Genomic DNA, 21,386 nt, shown 5'->3' with positions numbered 1-21,386 from the left:
GATGGTGATCGGGATGGGCCGTCCAGGTGGTGTTGGGAGTTGGGTTTGCCCAGGGAGGTTAGGACTGTCAGCAGTGGAGTGGGTCAGCACTGCCGTTGTGTTGGGCGGGGGGGGCGGGGGAACATCCAGGAGATTAGGGCTTGCCCAGAGAGATTTGGTAGGCCAGCTATGGGGGGAGAGGGGGAGAGTTGTTGAGAGTCGGAGGGGCAGTGAGGCAGGTTGTAGGACCAGCCAGCAATCGAGACGCCAGCAGTGTGGGGCCACTGCGCATATGCTGATCTCAGTGCTGACAGATGGGCACATGCACAGTGGCCCACTCAGTGCTATGCTGCTGGCCTCTCCAGCAGGAATAGGCCCTGCCTCCTGATTTTCAGAGTCAATCTCCCCAAGGCACTCTAGTGCTGCAGTGTGAGAGATTCAACCTGAAAAAAACAGTGGGATTTACTCTTGTTTTCACATGAATTCAGCATTTAGAATCTTTTTTGGGAGAATCCCAGCCCTGATGTCTGATAATGTTAGCCAAATGAAGCACCTTGCAGTATTAACATTGACAAATATAATTCTTGATCTCATTACGAGCAGTTCTTAGACACACAAACAAAACTGATTATGCCATTTCCTCAGTTATAACATTGTTGGATAATCAATGAAGATTATCAATATTCCTTTTGGACATTTTATACATCCTCTTTTGGAGAAAAAGAGGTTTTAGTTATTAATTTATTATTTGTTTAAATACATTCAGTATATTTTTACCTTTTAACAGATGCGAGTGTATTTGAAATACATTTGAGTGTCACATAAGAAATTAGAAGTGAACATTGGTTTAGTGTCTCTGCCAAGCCTTATAAACTCAACGACAAAGATAGTACAGCAACTTACATTTACACAGTACTTCAAAGAGGCAAGCCAAATGAAAAGAAACACGAGCTGTGATTTTCTGGCCATGTCAACTCCTGGCACAGAGTGCATTGGAACGGAATATGGCCAGAGAATTGTGGGCGAGTGGTTTAGTGCATTCTGCTTTGGGTAAAACCTCATCAATCTCTTCCCATCCACCACTTTGGGAACATCTCCATCGCCGGTGAAAGCGAGGGCAGAGAATTTGGCGCTCAGCCAGAACTCCGTTCTCTGCAGCAGACCCAAAGAATCCCACTGATGTGAACAGCCAGGGAATTCCTGCTGCTGAGTCCATCTGAGGCCAGATCTCCCTTCTCCTGGGATTTTCATACACTTGGGTGTAGCAACAGCATGGCGAGCATCACTACTGGTCCTCACAGAGACAAAGCGTGATGGCCACTTCAGGCAGGAGTGAGGAAGGGGAGGCCTGGAGGCCACTGAGAGTGGCACGCTAGCACTGGCAGGTAGGCTTTGCCAGGGTATCAGGGCAGCGTCAAAGCGGCTGGGACATGAGGGAGCTGGCGCTTTGTGGGAGGAGGGGGTCATGAAGTGAGGAGGGTTGAGATCGTGGGGGCTCATGAGAGGCGGAGGGGGAACATCATGAGCAGGGAGTCAAAAAGGGAGAGCTCACAGTTCGGAAGGGATGCCCAACACTTTATGACAATGGTTTCACGCTCATCATTAGGCTTCTAATTCTAGATTTTTATATGAATTAAATTGCCATAGTGGGATTCAAACCTGGGTTCTCACAGTATTACATAAGAACATAACATAAGAACATACGAAATAGGAGCAGGAGTAGGCCATCCAGCCCTTCGAGCCTGCCCCACCATTCAATAAGATCATGGCTGATCTGTCGTGGCTCAGTTCCACATTCCTGCCCTCTCCCCATAACCCTTAATCCCCTCGCTTATCAAAAACCCATCAACCCGCGTCTTAAAAATATTGAGCGAGGCAGCCTCCACCACTTCAACGGGCAGAGAATTCCAGAGATTCACCACCCTTTGAGTGAAGAAGTTCCTCCTCAACTCCATTCTAAACCGCACCCCCTTTATCTTGAGGCTGTGCCCCCTAGTCCTACTGTCCTTTCTGAGCGGGAAGAGTCTCTCCACCTCTATCCTATCCATCCCATTCATCATCTTATATGTCTCAATAAGATCTCCCCTCATTCTTCTAAACTCTAACGAGTACAAGCCTAGTTTATTCAGCCTCTCCTCATAGCTCAACCCCCTCAACTCCAGTATCAGCCTAGTAAACCTCCTCTGCACTCCCTCCAAGGCCAAAATATCCTTGCGTAAGTACGGTGACCAAAACTGCACACAGTACTCCAGCTGCCGCCTCACCAATGCCCCCTCAGCCTCTGGATTACTAATGACAATACCAGCACGCCAATACCTCCTATCAACGGCAGATGGACTTGAATAGGTTTTTCAAAGCAAATGATAGGGAAGGAATAAGATTTGAAGATTGGAAAGTGGAACTGAGCAGCGACAGATCAGCCATGATCTTATTGAATGGCGGGGCAGGCTCGAAGGGCTGGATGGCCTACTCCTGCTCCTATTTCTTACGTTCTTATGTTATGTTCTTATGCTTGTGTTCATGAGCTCACACTTGCAGGCATTAAACTAATTGTCACAAATCTCCACTCTTCCAAATGTGGCAAGTTAAATAAAATATCATCAGATGTGAGCTACTGGCTGAGATTTCACATATAAATGAAGCAATCACATCTTTCTGTACTATTCTGTTTTTTATATTTCTAACTCAAAAGGTAACTAACAGAAGAAGATCATTTCAAGAATTTTATTAAAAGATATTAGATAGGCTAGGATTTCAATTACCAGTTAATAGAGTTTTTAATTTCCTTAAAAAGCCTTTTGGAATCTGTATTAAAAAATATTATGAATAGATTTATTTGTTCTTATTTTTACTTTCCTTATTTCATTCCAGTTTTAATTGTTTTCCACTACATTGCTAACACATCTTGCAAGATCTTTATCGTGCAGCACAAATGATTCAAAAGCATTATTTACTCCAAAAGATTCTGCTGACAGCCTTTTCTAATACTTCCTGGTAAATTGTTTATTATATGCTTCTTCTGCTAAATGAAAATTAGCTTAACTCCACCCAAAACCTGTGGTATAAGAAGCATTGCTCCATAAAATGTTGACTATACTAGGTACATAGAACTAGGAGCTCAGTGTAGCAGAACAAGAGGACAGTGATTCGGGATTTGTGGTAACAAAGACATGAATTCCTTCTCAGGTAAAACGATGATTTACATCTCCCTTCTCTCCAGTGATTAACAGACATTGAAAATTAGATAATGTTCAAATGGACCTTCAGCCAAATGTTTATCGTTACGTCTTTTGCTGCAATAATGCTGTATATGTGTTTGAGATTCAATTCACAATGTAACACTGCATCAAAATAGATTATTATTTTTCTTATTTTTGCAATGAGTATCTAAAAGTGAGAGAGATTATCATGTTGCCTAAAAGTTTGTCACTTAAAGACAATATTAAAGTGAATTATGCTGAAAGTATCAATTAAAATAATCTAGAACTATAGAATTTTACACAAGAGTACAGAGAAACATGGGCTGAAAAATTTTTGCAGCAATGATGTAGGTGTATAACGTGGTTACATATTTGTCTTATACAAGAAGTTAAATGTATGACAAGTTTGCAAATGTTCTGTACCCAAAGAGGGAAAGATGATTATGAAGATTATCTGTGAAATTCTTGGATATTTATTTTGTCGTTGTTTTATATAGAGTGATGCAGATCCCAGGTAGACCATGCTTTATAAATAAGATGAATAAAGCTTGGTCATTCCCTCAACATAACATCACAATGCTCGGCTCCTAAATTTGAAATCTGAGTTTGAATCTTAGCCTTGATTGACAATTATCAGAATGTTCCTCCTCCAAGTTTTGCCTGGCATGTTGAGGGTTGAAAAGGAGGTCATTTTAACATGTGGTCATAATATTAAACAATCTATGTTGGCTGGAGTCAGTTGTGCATTATACCTATCTCCTGATTTCCAATTTCTTTGAAGGTATCTGGTTTTGGTCATTTCAAATGAAGGATGAAAATGACCTACCTGTTTGCTATACTGACTGAGAAAAAGTTGGCAGAAGTTAGCCGGCTAGTTATCCTGTTCTTATTACAAGCTGGGATAACAAGCACAAGGGGAAAGGATAAAAAGGACAGGGCAAAAATAAAAGAATAAAGGAATGTTGCTAATGACCACATTATGGTGGATTTACTGTCGCAGTTCTTTAATCAGTACTGTCATCTCACAACTTTCTGCGCCATAGGGATTCTATTCTATTTTAACCTGAGTTCCCACAGCCTAGCCCTCAAATCAGGCTGTTGATAGTCGTAAATGTGGGTGGGAATTTCCTTGGAATGACAGCCACACCACTGCTGAAACTGTATCATAAGTATGGTGACAACTCTGTGGATGTATGGAAGGAGATTCCTGGCCCTCATCTCCCATATATGAGGCCCCAGTAGGTAAATGCACGATTGGCAACTTGTCCTTTTTGGAATAAAGTCAAATCTTTTGTTCAAGTAATTACTCTGTTGAAGCATAAAAAATAAATTTTGAGTACACTAATCTGCGTAGAGCAGAGTTCTGGGTGCCACAGATTTAAATTGCAATGTGATAGGAAAGGCAAACACACCAACTTGCATTAACGCAATGCCTTTAATGTGGAAAACATCCCAAAGCACAGAGAAAAGCCCCAGCAATTGCTAAAGATGCTTCATTAGTTGTGGGCATACGTGGCTGTGAGTCAGAAGTCTATTTAAGTTTCACATTAGAACACCCTTATGGATGGAAGCTGATATTCCAGTCCAAGGAATGCTACTATGTTAGGTATATCCCCACCTTTGAATGTTGCGGATCCCCTGGAATTTTGTGAAGAAAAGCAGGGAGTTCCTCCAGAATCATACATTCCTCCCTTAATCATGATCACCACAGAAGATTAAAGGGCTGTTCCAACTGCTGTGGAATATTACATTTGTACAACATGGCTGTTGCATTTGCTGACAGTGACATACAGCATTTAAAAATAATTAGTTTGGTCAATGAATTAAAGTGATAGCTACACACACTCACCTTTTAAAATCAAACTCCAGAATGCTGAAACTAAAAATAGAAGAAATCCACATGAGTCTGAATCGTACTTCATAAAATCTGAGTTATGAATTGGAGACAAGGCTAAGACCGTATATTTGATTTGATTTATTATTGTCACATACCAAAACACAGTGAAAATATGACTAACATAGGATTTCAAAAATCAAAACACTCTGGGTTCAATAGCAGGACCCTGTCAGAAATTGGGTTCAGTAATTCTGAGGGAGGCTGAAATTCTGGGTGGACCTGTTAACAGCTCCCTGCCATGAGTTATTAGACACAGTGAAGCCTGGAGTAAGCGTAGTCCTTGAGTACTTCAAACATATCCCAAGAGGGGATGCCAAAGAAAGGGGGGGAGGGAGGGGGTAGAGCTGAGTGGGAGGACTTCCCACACCAAAAATTTTCCTGGCCCCAGCTTCTCTGACCAAACATATGGAAGAACTCAGTATATGGTTGCCCAGGTTAGCATTTAAATTGGGCACTCTTCCCCTACTCCCAGCTACTTCAGCATGATCAGAATGGCCAATGATGTCTATTCCCAGGCACTTACAACTGATGAGCAGCCCTGTGGATTTTTTTCTTAGTTTCCTTTATCATAATTTAAATCCAGTACAGAAGTCAAAACAATCAGGGAATTAACTCAGCAGCAGGGGGCCCTGAGAAATTCAATTCCTGAGGCACCAGCTTCATGGCCTTAGTCAGTCTCTTGCCCTGAGTCAATGGAAAGAAGCAGCTACTCAGCAGATGGGATCACCAGCAGGATGGAGTTCTGAGAAAGGGCTTCAGGGTGGCATCATGATTAAAGGTTGGGTGGGAAGGGGTGCAGGGGAACAGAAGCTTTCCTCATGGAGCCCAGGGGAGCACTCCTGTACCTCCTGATCCACAAAGAAAAAGAAATGAAGAAGAATATTATGGCTTCTCCTGACAATATAGGCCTCTTGTTAAAACAGCAGTTGAATGTTGATAATATAATTGAAGCCCAATTTGCACATTTATAGATTTGACAGTTCTCCAGTCAGTGATCCTCTTGCCTGCTCAGAAGATTGGAACTCTCAGGATTCAACATTTACCACCTGATGACCCCACTCTTCCTTCTTCATTTAACAATGGGGGAGGTGATGGCCTAGTGGTATTATCGCTAGACTATTAGCCCAGAGACTCAGCTAATGTTCTGGGGACCTGGTTTCAAATCCCACCACAGCAGATAGTGGAATTTGAATTCAATAAAAAAATCTGGAATTAAGAATCCACTGATGACCATGAAACCATTGTAGGAAAAACCCATCTGGTTCACTGTGCATGAGTCGCAAAAACCCAGCCAGCAGGTGGTCAGGAAGGCGAATGGGATGCTGGCCTTCATAGCGAGGGGGATTGAATATAAAAGTAGGGAGGTCTTGCTGCAGCTGTATAGGGCATCGGTGAGGCCGCAGCTGGAGTACTGTGTGCAGTTTTGGTCGCCGCACTTATGCAAGGATATTTTGGCCTTGGAGGGAGTGCAGAGGAGGTTCACTAGGCTGATTCCGGAGTTGAGGGGGTTGAACTACGAGGAGAGGCTGAATAAACTAGGCTTGTACTCGTTAGAGTTTAGAAGAATGAGGGGAGATCTCATTGAGACGTATAAGATGTTGAATGGGATGGATAGGATAGAGGTGGAGAGACTCTTCCTGCTCAGAAAGGACAGTAGGACGAGAGGGCACGGCCTCAGGATAAAGGGGGGCGCGGTTTAGAACGGAGTTGAGGAGGAACTTCTTCACTCAAAGGGTGGTGAATCTCTGGAATTCTCTGCCCGTTGAAGTGGTGGAGGCTGCCTCGCACAATATTTTAAAGACGCGGGTTGATAGGTTTTTGATAGGCAAGGGGATTAAGGGTTATGGGGAGAGGGCGGGAATGTGGAACTGAGCCACGACAGATCAGCCATGATCTTATTGAATGGCGGGGCAGGCTTGAGGGGCTAGATGGCCTACTCCTGCTCCTATTTCTTATGTTCTTAAGAAAGGAAATCTAACTTCACAGCCACAGCAACGTGGTTGACTCTCAACTGCCCTCTATACAAGGGCAACTAGGGATGGGCAATAAATGCTTGCTCAAAAGTGATGCCCATATCCCAGGAAGGAATAAATTCCTGAACTCATTATTGGCTCAGAACTCAAACCAGAATGCAAATATTTGCCAAAGTTGCTGCAAGAAGCTGGATTTTCTGTTTAGCTCTTTTCTTTAGTGTCATATAAATCCCGAGCTTGAATGAGATCTGAGTAGTGCCACTACATTTGGAGAGGAGTGGTGGTTCTTCAGGCCCATCTCTTATAATCCTGAAAACAGTACAAGACAAAAGTTGCCATCCATTTGGCAATCCTTCTTTGTCCCTGACAGCATCCAACCTCTCTCTGCATTGCAACTCCTTTTCTTATGGTCCTTTATTTATAAATATGACTACATCCTCCTCTGAACTTTCTAACTCCTATTTCACTTTTCCTGATCCTGACATCCTCCCCACTCTTGCGCTGCAATTCCCATTGTACAATAACTTGAGAGCTTGAGTGTTTTTGTCCATGGCATCAGTTGACCAAGTTCGAGGGCAATAAAACTTAAAACACTGTCTCTGAATGTAACATGTTTTACTTGGGTTGCAAAGATTACCTCCCTCAGTCTGATCTTCCTGCTAAAAAAGCCAATAGTTCCTGATTTACTTCATCTCTTTCTATTTATGTAAGCCTTGACTATGTCCTGAATATGAGCTTTGTAAATATAGCCACAGTCCCAGAGGCTGCTCTCCCCGCTTTGAGAGAGAGCTGACTGATAGTGATTTAAGCTGAGGGGCAACATCCATTAGTTGGAGGGCAACAAAAACAGAAAATGCTGGAAAATCTCAGCAGGTCTGACTGCATCTGTGGAGAGAGGTGAAGGGCAAGGTTGAGAAGTTGTTGCCTTCATAAATAACCTCAGCCAGTCCGGGAATGGAATGCACACCGTTGGCATCGCTCCACATCATGAATTACCCACCCCGTTTTAGTCCTTAATTTGCCTTTGTCACCTTATTTTATAGCTGCAGAGAGAGGCATCAAAATAAGAATTCGGAATCATGGAAAAAAGTAGCTCCATAATGATTAAAACACATCAAATAATCTTTGCTTAAAGAAGTCATAGTAAAAGGTAAATGTCAAGCGTCCAGCACACAAATGCTAGTTGATAAATACTCAGGTATGCAGTAGATGGATGGATGATACAAGATGGGTGCATTGTCTTCCCTGCCACCATTTCTGTTGTATGCTGCCGGTACATCGAGTTCCATAATGGCTGGAGTTGGAGAGTAGAACATTTGTAGAATTGATCCTTAAAATAAAAAAAGAAACGGAGGAACATTGCTTGAGAGGACTGAGGAGAGGAAGTAAGTTGTGCAATCTCAGCAACCCTTGTAAAGAGATGAAACTTTCCTGGATAGATTTGACTTTTGGCTGAGTGACATAGAATGTGATGGCCAGCTTCACCTGCCAGCAGCAAAGACAGCAGCAGCAAAGTAGTTTTGAGGCCTCAGCTTATTTTAAGTTTGACAAATGATTTGAGGCTTCCTGGTAAAACCTATTGGATTGAGGCAAGAATAGCACAGGGTGCATTGCAGGGAGAGTGTCACAATTGTGGGGATTCTGGGTGGCAGTCACCTGGATTACAAACAGATTAATTCGGAGCAGGAGCAGATCACCCAGCCCCTCGAACCCACTGCATCATTTCATAATTCATGGCCGAGGTGATTGTAATTTCAACCCCACATTTCCACCTACCCCCAACAACCTACCCCCTTGCTTGTCAAAAATTTGTCTACCTCGGCGATAAAAATATCCAAAGACTCTGCTTCCACCATCTTTGGAAGAAGATAGTTCCAAAGACTCACTACCCTCTGAAAGAAAAAAGATTCTCCTTCGCCTCAGTCTTTATTTTTAAACAGCGACCCCTAGGTTCAGATTCTCCTGTAAAAGGAAACACCCTCTCCACATCCACCCTGTCAATACCCCTCAGGATCTTACATGTTTCAATCAAGTTGCCACTTGCTCATCTAAACTCCAGCGATACAAGCCTAGCCTGTCCAACCTTTCCACATAAGACAACGCACTCATTCCAGCTATTAGTCTGGTAAACCCAGAAGGACCATCTTCCTCCTGAGAGCCTCACAAAAATAATTCAACTCTCACCTCCAACTGGCCATCTTCAGTCCTGCCGCCAATGAAACTGGTCAGAGTTTAAGCTGCAATCAGTCTCAACCTAAAATTGGGGTCCAATCATAAGACCCTGATTTCCATATCAAAAGGAGTGGGTAGTCTGGAAAGCCAGCAGTAGACAATGAAAATCATATACATTTCAGAAAACAATTTTGCAATATAAGTAATTTGCTAAGTGTTGCTGAGTATTGCATTCTTAGGAGCCAAAGGTGAACCTGCACCTATGTTCATCATCACTGCGGCTTTCCTTGCATTATTTCATAGAATCATGGTATCTACAGTGCAGAAGGAGGCTATTTGACCCATCGATTCTGCACCAACAACAATCCCACCTAGGTCCTATCCCTGTAACCCCATATATCTACTTTCCTAATCCCCCTGACACTAAGGGGCAATTTAGCATGGCCAATCACCCAAACCTGCACATCTTTGAACTGGTGCAAGCTCCACACAATCACCTGAGGCCAGAATTGAACCTGGGTCTCTGGTGATGTGAGGCAGTAGTGTTAACCACTGTGCCATTGTGAAGGGTCTGTTGTGGACTAATTTAAAGAGATTGATTGCTACTTTTACTCAAGAACTCCATTGTCATTATATCATGTAACTATCAGCTGGAGAGAAAACCTTCTTTTCATCTCATAATGCCTACATTTCTATGTAGGCTCCTTTCAAAATATTGCTGGTCACATCAGCCGTACTAACAGGGCAGTAGGACTGCAGACACAATTTTAAGATTGTTAATGCGAAAATTAAACCCAGTCATACTCCATCCTTTGAAATAATAAGATGGAATAATCAGTAGCCTTCAGCCATTTCTGATGCGGGAATAAACAGATGCTTCAAAAAGAAAGTGTCAAAAATAATACCATACCTTCATTCTGAAGTAATCACCGATTAATACTGGCCAACTTGGATGAAGCAACTGTGCCAGGAGATAAAAACTGACATGGGCGCAACCACCAACTAAATTATGATAGGGATGCTTAATAGCCACCCACACACATGCCCCTCCCACATTCCTGGACTGTCTGCATACCCTCTTAACTTTTCATTAACCTCATTATTGCCCAGACAATCAAATGACGGTCTGTGGTGCCGACTCTTTCAACAGAACTGTGTTTGCAGCACTCTACATTGTTCAATTTGGGACAAAAATAGAACACGCTGGAAATATAATCAGGTCCACCAGCATTTAAAAAGAGAAAAGGCAGCTTAATATTTTGAGTGCGTAACTCTCAGAAGTAATGTTTCACCACCCCCCCACACCTCCCCCCCCATGTATAATTTTATACATCTCCATTTAATCTCCCTTCAGCCTCCTCTTCAGTCTGTGCAATCATCCCTCACAACTAAAATTCTCTCGTCCTGATAATATGCTTGTCAATCTCTTCAGCAGCCTCTCAGTTACAATCAGATCCTTCCTGTACTGTATTCACTATTCTGGCTGCACTCTAATTCATATTGTTTATACAGTTCCAGCACAATCTCCTTTGCTCTTCAATGGGTGGGATTTTCCATTCCTGCCAGTGCCTGGAATTGCGCCAGACAGCAGCACAGGAGTCATGGCGTAAGTTTGTTTTGCATCAGCAGGAAATTAGTCAGAATCATAGAATCATAGAACCTTACAGTGAGGAGGAGGCCATTTGGCCCATCGACTCTGCACTGACCACAATCCCACCTAGCCCCTATCCCCATAGCCCCATATTCACCCTAGCTAGTTCCCCTGATATTAAGGAGTATGGCCAATCCACCTAACCTGCACATCTTTGGATTGTGGGAGGAAACCGGAGCACCCGAAAGACACGGAGAGCGCTTACAAACTCCACACAGACTGTTTGCTCAAGCCATGGAGAATAAGGCCGCGCTGAGTATTGTTCTCGAGGATCAACGTCCATTGACGTAATATTTCTCCTTGACTACTGGTGTGCATTCATGCAAGGCAGGGGGCACGGTGGCATAGTGGTTAGCACTGCTGCCTCACAGGATGTATTCGTCCTAATCAATACCCTCGTTGTGGATGTGCAGTCTTGTCTGAGACGGATGCTGAGCCACTTGTGGGCCTTCAGGATGTTATTACTCTGCAAGGTTGGCCTAGGGGTGCCATGTTTAGACTGAGGGCAGGTCACAGACTTGAGACTGGATTCTTGACTTGGTGCTAGAGGGAGACCATTCAAGGCAATTTACAGTGATGTCTCAATTCTATTTGTCCACAAATACAATAAGGAGTGGGAAATGCAGGTTGCAGGCAGTGCTGCTTTACTAATGGCCCGGCAAAACACCACTGAATTCTGGCTTCCAACCATAAAACACCCACCTACCTTTAATCTTTGTTTCCTGCCACTGAGCCAATTTTGGATCGAACTTGCTACATTTCCTTGGATCCCATGAGCTTTTAATTTCCTGACCAGACTGCCCTGTACCTTGTCAAAAGCAAACAACAAACAAACAAAGAACAATACAACACAGAAACAGGCCCTTTGGCCCTCCGATCATGTGTTCCTAACTAGACCATCCATTTGTATCCCAGTCTGTTCATGTGACTATCTAAATAAGTCTTAAATGATCCCAACATGTCTGCCTCAACCACCTTACTTAGTGGTGTATTCCGGGCTCCCACTACCCTCTGTGTAGTCTCCCGCATATCTGTATTGAAGCTTGCCCCCCTTACCTTGAACTTGTGATCCCTTGTGTTTGTCATTTCCGACCTGGGAAAAAGCTTCCAACTATTCACCCTATCTATGCCCTTCATAATTTTATAAACTTCCATTAGGTCGCCCCTCAACCTCCATCTTTCCAGCGAGAACAACTCTAGTTTACTCAGAAAGTTAACCTTGCTAATATCTATGTAAATGATATCTTGGGTGGAATTGAACAGTCCTCCACTGGCAGGTTTACAGAGGGATGAGAATGGTGATGAGGGGCCGTTAACATTCCCTCTGCCCTCCCAGTTGCCCCAATCTGTCCTCAATTTTATTGGCATGGATTAGGAGCAGACCAAGCTCCTGTCCAGGCAAAGAAAGAGTTCCGCATGGCACAAGATGTGCATTCAATTGAACTGGGGCACCCTACTATGCCTTTACTTATTAGATTACAATCTAAATTTATAAGGTGAATGCTTGGTCCTGTGAGGTGCACACCTTAAAGGCAACATTGCTTGCGTGTGGTCTATTTGTTCCTGCACCGCATATTCCCAATAGTGCTTATAGGGAGCAATGGCTAGATTTTTATCCCTCTCCATAGCATGTTTGACAGCAGCAGGAAGTGGGGCACCACTCACTGGTGGAGAGATCCTATGGCCTTGCCATTGTTCAACGGGGTTACCTGTTGAATGGACTTCTTGCTGCTGGGGAAACCCATGGTGGGAGTGGGCTGTCGGCTGGACCATAAGATCCCACCAGCAAGACTGGTAACAAGAGTTTGGTGATTGTCACTAATTAAATTTCATTGAACCATAACTCTAAAAAAGGTCAACTATAATACTCACCAATCAACCTGCCGTCCCATCACATCACTCTCTGATTTTCTGCCAAGTATACACTGCTTGTGCCATTGTTTATCTCTGTGTATTGTGGTTCCATTTCTCCTGAGCTATTCATGCCACGACTATTACTCCTCCTGTGTTCATGTCTGGATTAATGGACTGACGTGCCATTTGCCCCATTAGAGCTTAGGGAGCATTCTCCAGTCTAAACTGGTTATCACTTTTCCTTCAAATTAGCAGTGACTACACATCAAAAGTATTATATTACTTGTAAATTGTTTTGGGGTGTCCTGAGTTCATTAAAAGAGTACTGTTGTATAAATGTAAAATTTTGTTTTAATCTCTCTCAGTTCTTTGCCAGGTTAATACGCCCAATATCTTCACTCTGGCTTCCTTCAGCACTTTTGCCTCTGTTCACTCTTGAGTCGAATGTAAATCTCACCACATCACTCGGCTGATGTAACGCATTTACTGAATCTCTTACTCTCTACTAATTCTTCCAAATTTCCTGCTGTCTGCCCTTCTCTACATTCTTGTACCTTGCTTTCTAAAACTCAAGTGTTCTCTCCTGAAGTTTTCTTTTATTTAATGCCCCCTTTCTAATTTCTACTTGCGATCAGGAATTGCTTTATACTCTGCATTCTCTCTATTAACTTTACATTTGGTGAGATGCTCTTCTTATTTCTATTTCTGATGCTATTTCCTTAAGTTTCTTTAATCCTGTGACCTCTTTTCAGCTCTTCGATTCTCTTAGTGACTTAACAACTCTCCCGGAAGCCCACAACATGCTGTGCCATTTGATATGTTTTGTCATGTTGCGCACTTTCTGATGTTTTTCCTGTTTATAATTTACTTCTTTTGGTACTGATAGCTACTGCTAGAACCTATCTCAGACCTTAATCTTGGATACAGGCCAGAATTCTCTGACCTTGCCGGTGGCTGAGATTCTCTAGCCCCGTTGCAGTGAATGCAGTTTTGGCTGAGTGCCAAATTCTCTGTTCTCACTGGCAGCAGTAGTGGGTGAACAAGATTGGAGAATTTTGCTATAAAGTATGTTGGGAGTGATTCTTGCGGCCTGCTGCGCTGCTAGAGCAATGCAGCGGGCCAGGGGAGATCAGCGGAGGCCATGTAGCAGGTTTTCTGCTGGGTGCCATGGCCTCTGCCAGTCTCCAGCAGCCAGGTTTCAGGGATTTTTATGCGAGTTCAGCACTTAGAATCTTTTTGGGAGAATCCCACCCACTGAGCTGTGAGCCCGAATTCTCCAACCTTACCTGTGGCTGGAATTATTCAGCCCCGCTGCTGTGAACAGAGATTTGGCTGAGTGCGGTCATAGGATATCAGAGACTAGAGAATTCTGGCCATGAGGTCTTTCTGGAACAATGCACTTGAATGACTAACTTTAGATTTTGACTTCTCATTGCTAGAAGCTCCATAATAAGTTTCAATACAATGTGCTGAAAATTACTGGAAAACTGCACCGTGAAATTGGACTCAACTATATTGTTGAGGTCAACCTTCATTGCAAAAATCAAAGAGAATTATGGAGTCAGTGAGTTACACCATGAATGAAACTTGAGTTCTTGGAACCTTTGAGCCATTGAAAGTTTAATCATTACATCTCCTCCAAGGCATGACGATGACAGGAAATATATGATTGGATTTCCACTCATTTTCTTGCCACTTCTAGTTAGACTGAGAAGTTAGGAATGTGGTGTGCCCTTCGTCATCTAATATCAATGTGATTTTGGCTCTCACCTTCAATGGGGAAGACCATTAAAGATTTGGAAATTGTCCATCTGAAGCTGAAATTGGTCCCTTAGGATTTTTAGCCCCAAAAAACAGTAAAGGATAATGGTCTAGATTGGTTCTTGTGTGCCTTAAAAATGATGTGGAGATGCTGGTGTTGGACAGGGGTGGGCACAGTAAGAAGTCTCACAATACCCGGCTAAAGTCCAACAGGTTTATTTGGTAGCACGAGCTTTTGGAGCGCTGCTTCTTCATCAGATGAGTTCACCTGGGGCCTTCATCTCACTTGCGTGTGTGTCTAAAGACAAGTATTTTAGGAAGCTCACCCCACTCTGCATTGAGAAGATCAAAGGATTGCCATGGTATCCCATAGAATATTCCCATATTCTTCATTGCCATGAGTGAGGAGGAGAAGCAGATACAGGAGGTAGATGTTGAGAGTGCACAGGGAGCAGACATTATTCCACCAGTTGGGACTTACCAAAGAAACAAGTTGTCACTTCTGTGAAATGCTGCAGGAATACCTGAATGTCCAACTTCCTGTTGGACCAAATCGGTCAAAATATAGGTGACCAAAGTTCTCAATTTCTATATCTTGGGGGCCTTCCCCCAAGTCACCCACCGCAGACCTTTGCAGCATCATTGAGAGAGCAGCATTTGAAGGCCTGCATACTCTCTTTCACAGGGGATAGTACTTAATTAAACATAAAAGAGCTCTCTGAAGCAAAGCTTCAGGACCATTAATTCCTCCAAGATTGCTGGCTTCCCTGAAGTACAAGGAACTATTTATGGTATTCATTGACATCTGCTCTGAGCTTTTAGAGGTTTCCCAGTGGCGGAGTATTTTTGAGATCCACCACTGCTCTTTTCCAAATTGTCACTGCCGGAACTTTTGGAATAAATGTTTTCAATGTCAAAATCAGCATTCAAAATGGCATAAGTTATGATTCATTCTGCCAATTGGGCCATTCCAGGAAATTCTACACAAATAACCCATATCACCAAGAATTAGAACCAAGGACATCCAGCTTTGAAATAAACAGAGTGATACAGAATGGTACATGCAGGATTATTTCCTTCTGAGCACAATTGGTTGCAGAAAGAAAGATGAGGTGGCTGGATTCTGTCAGCACTGAGCTCGGTAAGGATGTCATGTGGAGAGACATTAGGGAATCACTAATGCAGTGGTGGGCAACCTCTGGCCCCATAGGCCATATTCAGCCCCTCAGGCTGCTGAGTGCAGCCCACAAGACATTTTGTTGACCATTGAATTTAGGAGTCGCAGCGTCATGTTGCAACTGTACACAACTCTGGTGCGGCCGCACTTGGAGTACTGTGTGCAGTTCTGGTCCCCACATTACAGGAAGGATGTGGAGGCTTTGGAGAGGGTGCAGAGGAGGTTTACCAGGATGTTGCCTGGTATGGAGGGGAGGTCCTATGAGGAGAGACTGAGGGATTTGGGGTTGTTTTCGCTAGAAAGAAGACGGCTAAGAGGGGATCTTATTGAAACATATAAGATGATTAGAGGTTTAGATAGGGTGGATAGTGATAGCCTTTTTCCTCGGATGGAGAAAGCTAGCACAAGGGGGCATGGCTTTAAATTAAGGGGGGGTAGTTATAGGACAGATGTCAGGGGTAGGTTCTTTACCCAGAGGGTGGTGAGGGATTGGAATGCCCTGCCTGCTGCAGTTGTAAATGCGCCTAGTTTGGGGGCGTTTAAGAGATCTGTGGATAGGTTTATGGACGAAAAGGGATTGGTTTAGATTAGTGGGTCATTGTTTTTTAACTGGTCGGCGCAACATCGTGGGCCGAAGGGCCTGTTCTGCGCTGTAATGTTCTATGTTCTATGTTCTATTGCCCACATGCAGGATTGCCAGATTCCACTGGTTTCTATCTGCAGTTTTTCCCTGCAGTATGATTAAAACGATATATGATTGCACATATCGTTGACTGCGGGAGCTGTGTGCTCTCTCTGTGTTCGAAGCAAAGATATTTATTTTGTTTATACAATTCCAAGTTGATCTATTAACAGTTAAGCATTTTCTATAACTCGTTATGAAATATTTCATTGAATCATAGAACCCTACAGTGCAGAAAGAGGCCCTTTGAGTCTGCACTGACCACAATCCCACCCAGGCCCTACCCCCATATCCTTACACATTTACCTGCTAATCCCTCTAACCTATGCATCTCAAGACACTAACTGGTGATTTTAGCATGGCCAATCAACCTAACCTGCACATCTTTGGACTGTGGGAGGAAACCGGAGTACCCGGAGGAAACCCACGCAGACACGAGGAGAATGTGCAAAATCCACACAGACAGTGACCCAAGCTGGGAATTGAACCCAGGTCCCTGGAGCTGTGAAGCAGCAGTGCTAACCACTGTGCTACCGTGCTGCCCCTTGGCATGTGTTAAATGTATTCAACCTTATTCATGGGGTCATGGTTAGTGGGCAAGCCTGACTTCAATCTGGTGGCTCGCTATCACTCATGGGGCCCACTCACTAGCCCAGTTTGCCTATCAATGGGTCAGTGCTGATGCTCACTGCAGTGCTGAATCTCCTTTCAAAATCAATGTCCCAGCACCTAGCAGAAAATGGCTGGAAGTATACAGCAATCCTAATGGCATCTGTGAAAGAGAAACAGTAACACTTAGGATGGAATCGCAAGATAGAAGGTACCTGAGCCTCACTGTAGCAGAATGCATCATAACACATGAACCTATCTTTTCTCTTTATTTGTGCTAACTAATCTGTTACGTTGTGCAACATTTTCTGTTTTGACTGCAAAGAAGCAATTAGTGTGTTTAATATGATGTGAATCAGTCTGTTCCAATCTCTCACTGTGAACCTCCATCTGTCATCGGTACCTATTATGTTGTGGTGATGTGAACATCTCTGCAGTCTCTTGCTCAAACAATGACCTGCTTGAAGAAATGGCAGTGTTTGAACTGTGGGTGTTGCTCTGAGGTCTCGTACTTGTTTTGCTGCAGGAAAAGGGTGTTGGTTAGGAGAAAGTCATCTTCTAGATATTTCATCAGGAGGAAGTCTCACTTGGAGTTTGTTTTCTCTATTTAGTCATTGCCTATCTCGGCCTATCCAGAGATTCAGATCCTTCCCAAATCTGACACTGAAATCTCAATGGAGAGCCAGTTTATTGCCTGTTGGGACTTAGGCTATGGATTGCTCGAGGTTGGTGTAGAATCCCTCCTTTTTCTCATGGGATGTGGGTTCCACTGGCTAAGCCAACACTTATTGCCCATCGCTAATTTCCCTTGGGAAGGTGGTGGTGAGCTGCCTACTTGAACCACTGCAGTCTGCGCAGATCCCTCTTCCTTGGTCTCATCTGTTCCCTCTGGTGTAAAGGCGAATGTGATGAGGCATGCCAATTCCTCATCAGAGTGAGCTTGTCTGTCATAAGATGCTCACTTATCCCACAGGAGGAGTTACCGGGGCAGGGGGGCGGGTGGTGGGGTGGTGGCAGCAAGTTCAGTTTTGATGTCGGATCCCACCCCTTGGAGGCGACATTCCTATTCAGCAAGGTCCTTCTGCTGGCTTGCTCCTCCGATTGGCCTTCCCTTGTATATCCTGTCTCACTTTGGGCAATGATAATGATCATGATGAAATTCAAGAAGGGACAGGAGTTTGATTTTGGTAATTGTAGAGGAGTCTTTTTGTCGTCTGTCACAGGAGAGGTCATTTCCAGGATCCTCCTCAACTGCCTCCTCCAAGTGGCTGAAGATTTCTTTTCCGTAGTCACAGTGTGATGTTCACCCTTTGAGAAGCACCACAGACATTGTATCACTGCACAGCAAATTCAAGAAAATTGTAAGAAACAGTACCAAATACCGTGTGGCCTTTTTCAAACTCACGGAGGTCTTTGGGGGTAATTTTCTGCCCTCCTCCTTGGTAGGTGAGAATAGAAGGAGTGGAGAATTGAGTCCCAAAACTCCATTTACGTTCGTGGGATTCACCCGCCCTCCCACTATGCAATGACGAGAACCTCCTAATAATACATTTACATATGATTAGCCAGTTTCCCCACTATACCACCTCCCCCTGGTCTCATCCCTGGTGGTCTGTTGTCACAGCAATGGGGTTTTCAACAGGTAAAAACATGGAACTAGCGAACAGAACCCACAGGGGGGTACACAGGTAAGTGAAACCCCCCCCCCATGTGTAAGTGGGTAATGCCAGGGCAGTACTCCGGCACTTCCCCAGGGCAATACCAGAGGGCAGTACCAGGGACTAATTCCGAGCATTCAGTTTCTGTGAGGTGGGGGAGGGATTCCATGGTGTGGCGAGGGTTATTTTATCTTATTTTTAACATATTTTTATCTTCTTTACATGGAGGTGTCCACCCTCAGAAATTTCCCTGCATGCTCCATAATGATTTGCTAGATAGGATGCTTACAAATGGAACCATTACACGTGCTATCTCATTGAAGAATGGGACCAAACAAGGCTGTGTCATTGCACTAATTCTCTTTTCTCATTACAATACTGCACCTTATTCTAGCTAATTCCCTACTGGCCCGGAGGTAAGTGACTGAATAAATAGGGAAGTGAACAACCTGTGTTGTCTTCAATCCAAATCCAAAACCACTTCAGTCTCATCATTGAGCTCTGATATGTAGATAATGCTTGTGTGCGCTCACTCAGAAACTGAGCACCGAGTTATTGCTGACTCTTTCTCTGAAGCTGAGGAGAAAATGGGTCTTTCATTTAACATCTGGAATACTAAGATCCTCTTCAAACCAGCTCCCAGAGCAAAACACCTCCCACCATTGATTCAGCTGAATGACAAGATCCTGGAAAATTTGAATTATCTTCTGTATCATTTACCCTGCCAATCCCCCTGACACTAAGGGCAATTTAGCATGGCCAATCCACCTAGACTGCACATCTTTGGACTGTGGGAGGAAACCAGAGTACCCAGAGGAAACCCATTCAGACATGAGGAGAATGTGCAAACTCTGCACAGACAGTGACCGGAGGACTGAATTGAACCAGAGTCCTTGGCACTGTGAAGCAGTAATGCTAAACAATGTGCCACTATGCCGCCCTATCTTCCCTATCTGCTCTGTAGATGACCTCCAGGCTTGTGGGTAATTTGCTGGAGTGAGGTGCAGTATTGCGGCGAGAAAGTTGGAAAAGAGAAATGGCACAATGTCACAGCCTTGTTTGAGAATTTGAGGACAAGGATCTCAAACCCAAGACTAGAGTCACTGGGCAGCAGTGATCCCTGCACTCCATATGCTTTGCAGAATTGAACAAACATCAGCAAGCATCTCAAACACTGGAGAAATACCGTCAGCAATGCTTTACCAAAACCCTCCAATCCAGTGGCAAGAAAAATGGTCCAACAGCAACATCCTTCCTTCAAGGCAACATGTCCCGCATTGAGGCACAAATCTCTTAAAATCAGCTCAGCTGGGCAGGACATATCTTTCATGTCCTCTTTCAGAACAGCACTTGTTCTATTCAGAACTCGGTCATGGCAGGAGATTCCTGGGAGGTTAGAGGAAATGCATTATGGATGAACTTAAAGCAAGAACAGAAAATGCTGGAAAATCTCAGCAGGTCAGACAGCATCTGTGGAGTGAGAATCAAGCCAACATTTCGATGACCCTTCATCAGCTCTGTTTCAGGTTTCAGCATCCGCAGTGTTTTGCCTTTATGAACTTAAAGCATCCTCAAAGAGGTCAAATATTCCCACAAACTCATGGGAATTCCTGGCTTGTGACTAAACAATGTGGGCAATGTTCATTTGGAAGGCAACAAACACACTGAGAGACTTTGCCAGGAACAAGAAGAGGTGAAATCGAGGCCTCGGTAAGATAGCAAAAATGATTCTCTTTATTCAAAACACCGATTATTAAAAAGATCTAGGTAGCTAAGCTTTGCTGTTAATTATAGCGTTATTGTAGCATTCATTTTGAGAGACAGAAACAATATTCCAGCCTTATGGGGACTGATTACTGCATCGGTGAACCTTCATCCGAAGTAAACACACATCTGGAAGAAAATTGCATGCCCTTGGTCTCTGCAGGTTCATTTTAAAATGAATTCTGTATCTAGTTGTTTTGAAGCTTTTTGGTTTGATTACAGGTGTGAATTGCTGTGGTTGTGTTTTCTCTCTTCACTAAATTGGCTTTATTGCAAACTGTTGGGAGGTATACAAGCTTGTGTCTCCCATTAGGAAAACCTCCAATTTTCAGCCTCGCAGCCTGATGGTTTTCTGAGAAGTTGCCAATTTACGAGGAGAAACTCCCTAAATTACACAGGATCCTGAATGTGGGTTAGCAATCTCAGTAACCTACCCACCTTTTCCAGTGGCTTCCTGCGACTGCAGTTGGAGCCCTGTGCGTCTGAAAGAAAGAGGAGCAAGGTTACAGCATAGTCATTTACAGACTGTCTGCTCTGTGTTTTTAAACCTATTCTTTATTCCTAAAATACACGCTGTTGTGATGTGGCTTTTGGGTGTTGGTGAGAATGTACTCAGCGTCCCCCCATAATTGGGCTTTTGTCCCTGTCTCTGGAAGGTAATTTACAACAGTTTTAACTCCACCTTTGTCGGGACGGAATGCCAATTTAATTCATTCCCCATGCTATTAGAAACTGCAGTGCTGCCATCTGCCACCTGGAACACCTCCCAGTGTAATCCTGATAGCGGCAGTATGCTTGCTACACCATGGGCTGAGTTTAACTGACCCCCAGGAGGCTGGGTCAGGGGAGGGAGGCTATAAAATCACGGGAAGCCACTTTGGATCATTAGATTAGATTCTATACTGGTGGGACTGGAAGGAGACAGACGCCCACCCCAAGTAAACAGGCAGTCAACTCCCATTCTTAAGGACCCAATGAATGTCCATTTTAGGGTTACCATCGGCATCTT

General features: G+C 43.8%; 1 protein-coding gene across 1 annotated transcript in view; it reads left to right on the top strand.

The window, feature by feature from the left end:
* The first annotated feature begins 3,083 nt into the window (after positions 1 to 3,083).
* The window catches only part of LOC145346984 (uncharacterized), a 35,694-nt gene continuing 17,391 nt past the window's right edge, over positions 3,084 to 21,386 (top strand). Inside the window, exon 1 of the mRNA XM_080194869.1 lies at positions 3,084 to 3,165. Coding sequence (XP_080050995.1) covers positions 3,150 to 3,165 — 16 coding nt within the window. The 5' untranslated portion in view covers positions 3,084 to 3,149. The remainder of the gene's footprint in view (positions 3,166 to 21,386) is intronic.

This window comes from Carcharhinus amblyrhynchos, chromosome 8 (genome assembly GCF_965287045.1).
Source record: "Carcharhinus amblyrhynchos chromosome 8, sCarAmb.v2.hapA, whole genome shotgun sequence".
In the NCBI taxonomy this organism is placed as follows: domain Eukaryota; kingdom Metazoa; phylum Chordata; class Chondrichthyes; order Carcharhiniformes; family Carcharhinidae; genus Carcharhinus; species Carcharhinus amblyrhynchos.
Note: the sequence above shows the minus strand (reverse complement) of the source record. Positions and strands in the feature narration are given on the sequence as shown.